The 4,231-nt window shown below is 44.4% G+C and overlaps 1 protein-coding gene across 1 annotated transcript; it reads left to right on the top strand.

Annotated features, from left to right (window-relative positions):
* Positions 1 to 202: 202 nt before the first annotated feature.
* LOC119287354 lies at positions 203 to 3,515 on the top strand. Its single transcript, XM_037566891.1, has 6 exons — positions 203 to 593; positions 1,003 to 1,089; positions 1,482 to 1,568; positions 2,209 to 2,479; positions 2,598 to 2,802; positions 2,982 to 3,515. Exons 1-6 carry the CDS (start codon positions 352 to 354, stop codon positions 3,101 to 3,103), a joined length of 1,014 nt encoding a protein of 337 aa, XP_037422788.1. The 5' UTR covers positions 203 to 351; the 3' UTR covers positions 3,104 to 3,515.
* Positions 3,516 to 4,231: the final 716 nt, after the last annotated feature.

Raw genomic sequence — 4,231 nt, 5'->3', positions numbered from 1 at the left:
AGACTCATGTTCAGCATGTGGTACTTGCAATTAGGATTTGTTATATCAATTATACAGTATATAGGCCTTTCTTACAGTTTTGTCAAAAAAAAACACGATGTAAAGGATGTTGCCGGGCGCAAATCCAACCTCACTAGCCTGTTAATCGCACGGTGGAAAAGTGGACCGGAAATACTCGCGCCCGGTCGACCGGCGCAGAGTAGCCAGCCTTCTTCCCCAAATTCCCAGATAAAACAGAGCAGTAGTCGAAGCACGGCTCCGGCGGACCCCTCCCAAATTCCCCAAATTAAACCCTCGCTCGCCGCCCTCCTCCGCCTCCGGCGTCGCCTCGCCGGCACGCCGTGACCCACCATGTCCGTGGACGACTGCTTCATCCCGCTCCCCTCCCCACTCCATGACCGCTGGCGGTGCGGCTCTCACCCCTGCCTGTCCCAGCTAGATCTGGACGACCGCGCGGCCGCCGGTTCTGGCACGGCGGGCGAGGGAGCCGCCTCGCATGGCGTCCCCAGACGCATCCTGCGGAGCCCTAACCGCCCACTCGCCGTCCCCCCGACGCGCCTCCCTCCTCCTCCCCTCGATCCGCTGCCTGCTATGTACGTCAAGGACCCCTAACTGGCGGTGCCTAATCCTGATCCTGTTTGATATATCAATTTGCTCTAATCCTGTTTGATTCATTTCTGAACTAGGCCACCACGTGTATCTGTTTTGTGAACAAATTATTTCTCTTCCAAAATGTGCTGAAATTGGAAACGAATCTAAAGAACACATGTCTACGGGAACAAAATTCTTGTGATTCTAAATTTGCTGAAATTGGAAATGTATTTGAGAACAAATTCTTATGGTTCTAAAGCTTTGCTGAAACTAGTAATTTATCTGAGAAGGTGACAACAAATTATTACGATTCTGGGAGTTGCTGAAATTAGATCATTATATAATAGACTGTGTTGACGACTCTGCTTCATTTTACTGTGATGCTGAATCAATCATATGGTGTGGTTCAAGGTATAAGGGGAATGCCTTCCCAGAGGAGGAGCCAAAGCAACGCCAAGTCCAAGTTTCACGTGCCGCTTCAAAGGGGAGATATGCAAGGTAAAACTCCTAAATCTTCACTTTTTTTTCTGGGTTGCTCTATGTTCAACACCACTGTGCATGGTCATCCGGCATTCTTAAGTGTACATACTCTGGTTCCCATTGTTAACTTGTCCATTTTTGTTTATATTCCAAACTGTGCTTTGCCTAAAAAATGGGCAGCACAATTCCTCCCGTTCCAGATGGTTAGCCGAATTTCATTTTTTTCAAAAGAAAAAAAATAACATTCTACACTGCTGGGTGTTATCAGTGATGGGCTAAGAATTGTACTGAAAAGTGCAGCAATGCTATCGGGTCCAAAAATATTTTCTACTTCTAAAATTTACTGAAATGGGAATAGTAATGAGAGTTCATTTTACTTTAATTCATTTAAGTCATATGTTCTGGTTCAGGTTTAAAGAGAATTTGAATGCCAAGCCACAGGAGACAAAGCAACATCACCATCAAGTTGCCGTCTCATGCGCCGCTTCAAAAGGGAGGTATGCAAGTTGAACACTCCTAACTTTTTTTTTTGGATTGCTATCTGTTTAACACCACTGTGCATCTTCATTTGGCATTCTCAAATCCTCTGGTTCCTAGTACTAAGTCGTCCATTTTTTGTTTATGTTTCAAACTGTTTTCGCTGGAAAATGGTTAACACAACTCCCGTTAACATTCTACACTGCAAGCTGCATCTGTGACGGGCTTAGAAATGTGCTGAAACACTCAGCAATCCGTTCAATAAAATTAATATTGCAACCGCATGTTTTGCTCTCATTGTGTTACGTCAAGTAGTTCTACCCCGTTTCTGCCATGCAGCCGTTTATATCCGGCATCCCCACCTGACAGCTGTTCAATTTCATCATGTCAAATTTTAATTCCAAACACTCTCGTCAACTCTTTAAACATGTTTCAAGAATTCTGCATGCACCTTCATCATCATAAAAGAAAATCAAATCGGTAAATCTGTCAAATTTTAATTCAAACTCGATGAGTTTTTAATCATGTTTCTATAACTCTGCATGCATCTTCATCATGAAAGAAAAGCAACTGGGTAAATGATACAGTTACTATTTCTCACATTATGGCATGGTACTTGCGATTTTTTTTTATAACAATCAGTTCACATTACTGAATCAGGAGTCGAGCTGGTTGGATGTCCATGGAGAGGAGCACTCCTGAAGGTATCAACATGGAGGAACATGCTTCGAGGTTTCAGCCTTTGCCCCTGCCCAGATTTACGAGTGACTTGGACCGGGCTACCGTCGGAATTCCAGTTGTAATGCGAAAGAGGAAGCCTCCGGAGGTGAGGAATGCGCTCCGTGAAAGAAGAGTCGCGACCAAACAAAAGGACGCACGCTACCATGCGGAGGTGGCCTTGCGTAAATACAACAGAGCCAAGAACACCAAGGTCTTCCTCTCTCTTTCTCTCTTATCTCCGAGTATGTGAGGTCGTGACAATTGGGATGGTTTTTCAGCCTGATTATCCATTTTAAACGTGTCTTTACATTTTTTAATATTTTTTTCAGTTTGAACTGGTGAAGGTAAAAGTGATATCTATATTTTATGAGTTTGGAGGGGCCGGCGCCCATTATAACTTCACAGCTAAGCAGCCTGAGGAGCAACATTCTGCTGATGCCGACAGTACCAAGCTATTCTTCTCTGAAGTCCACCTGAATTTTCGGAGTGAGAATGATGTGATTATGTGCTGTATAGTTGGGGAAAATGACGCAGGTACCTTGTTGGCTTTCTTGTCAGTTATTCCTATTGTTTCTTTCCTGATTATGGCCATGTTTGCTTTTTGATCGTGAGTTTTGCATCAGGTGCAATCAGTTGTCTTGTTCACACATATGCCTTAATCGCAATCTCATATTGATACGTGTCTAACTCTATTTGTTCTATCAACGTTGCAGGGCATTGCTATGGCTGTGAAAACTACCAGCCTGTTATTCACCCAAGCAGCCAAGCATACGGCGGCGGTAGTAGCACTTGTATTGACTATCCTTGCTCAGACGGCGATAGCGACAGCGACTAGTAATGTAGCACTTGAAGCCCGGTGGCCGGCGCTTGCTTGTGTGGCCAGTCTTCTCGGGTGTGTATTGACTTGTTTGCAATTCTGCGAGAATATCCAATCGCATGGAGTAAATGGATGAACTTGAGAAATGTGTCGTTGGATGGAGACCCGAGTCTCAACTGAATGTTGGCTTGTGTGACCAATCCAATAATGACATTTGCTATTGTGGTTTGCGTCTTGGCCTGAGAAAATATGCACTACGGTGAGTAAATGGAGTTATGTAGACATGGGATGGAAACCTCAACTTGGATGGAGTAGTGTCATATTTGCTCTTGCCACTTCCTTATAATGTAGGCCGTAGGGATGTTTGTAGACGAGATGGTATATAGTGTCATATTTTGTTGAGTTGTTATATTTGATATACTTTTTAAGATGGTGAGAAGGAGTTCGAAGATGATATATGATGAAGTGTAGATGAGTCTGACACGCACCATCATTACAAGCCCGCAGATACAGGGCGGTGCGGGGAGGGGTCGCGAAACTAGTGTGCTGATGACCAAGCTTGTTGCCTTGGGGTTGATCCAAGTTCATCGTAAATAGGTGGTGAATATGACCACCATTGATGATGATTGCAAAGAGAAGTGGCATCACGGATTGGTCGTGTAAGGATTTTTTTTTCTGTAGCAATGCACAGGCAATTTTTGCTTAGAATCGGCAGGGTTGGTTGCACGGCCCATAAGCAGCCCAATCACCTCGAGAATAGAAAAAACATGTTACGGCCTATAATCATGACGACTGCACACCTGGGCTTCACAGGACACGGCCATGGCCGGCTGCACCACGACGTTGAGAATAAGCTTCTAGCTGCTATTTGTACATGAACAAATTTGGATGGCAAAATGAAATCATAACAAACAACACCATCTCAAATCTCAATCTGTTTTACCACACTCAGTTTTGTAATTTACAACACTAGTTCATCTCCTCTTGGTCTGAAAGACTGAAACTTAGCTTCTAGTATAAACTTCAGACTTCAAGCTCAATCAACCTCAACCTGTTAGGTTGAACAGCTAGGTTTCACAGCGGAGGTGTGGACATGGTAGCGAGAGTCACCCTCCCTCTCGCTGCGAAGCTCAGTTTCACGGCTGC

This window comes from Triticum dicoccoides, chromosome 4A (assembly GCF_002162155.2).
Source record: "Triticum dicoccoides isolate Atlit2015 ecotype Zavitan chromosome 4A, WEW_v2.0, whole genome shotgun sequence".
In the NCBI taxonomy this organism is placed as follows: Eukaryota; Viridiplantae; Streptophyta; class Magnoliopsida; order Poales; family Poaceae; genus Triticum; species Triticum dicoccoides.
This window is presented reverse-complemented; position numbering and strand designations above follow the sequence as displayed.

What these genes read in the sequence shown, in the direction of transcription:
- LOC119287354 (XM_037566891.1), top strand. Translation starts at nt 352, where the DNA reads ATGTCCGTGGACGACTGCTTCATCCCGCTCCCCTCCCCACTCCATGAC. An exon ending in TCAAAGGGGAGATATGCAAG is followed by an intron (nt 1,090 to 1,481) that starts GTAAAACTCCTA and finishes GTTCTGGTTCAG; the next exon opens with GTTTAAAGAGAATTTGAATG. An exon ending in ACAGAGCCAAGAACACCAAG is followed by an intron (nt 2,480 to 2,597) that starts GTCTTCCTCTCT and finishes TATTTTTTTCAG; the next exon opens with TTTGAACTGGTGAAGGTAAA.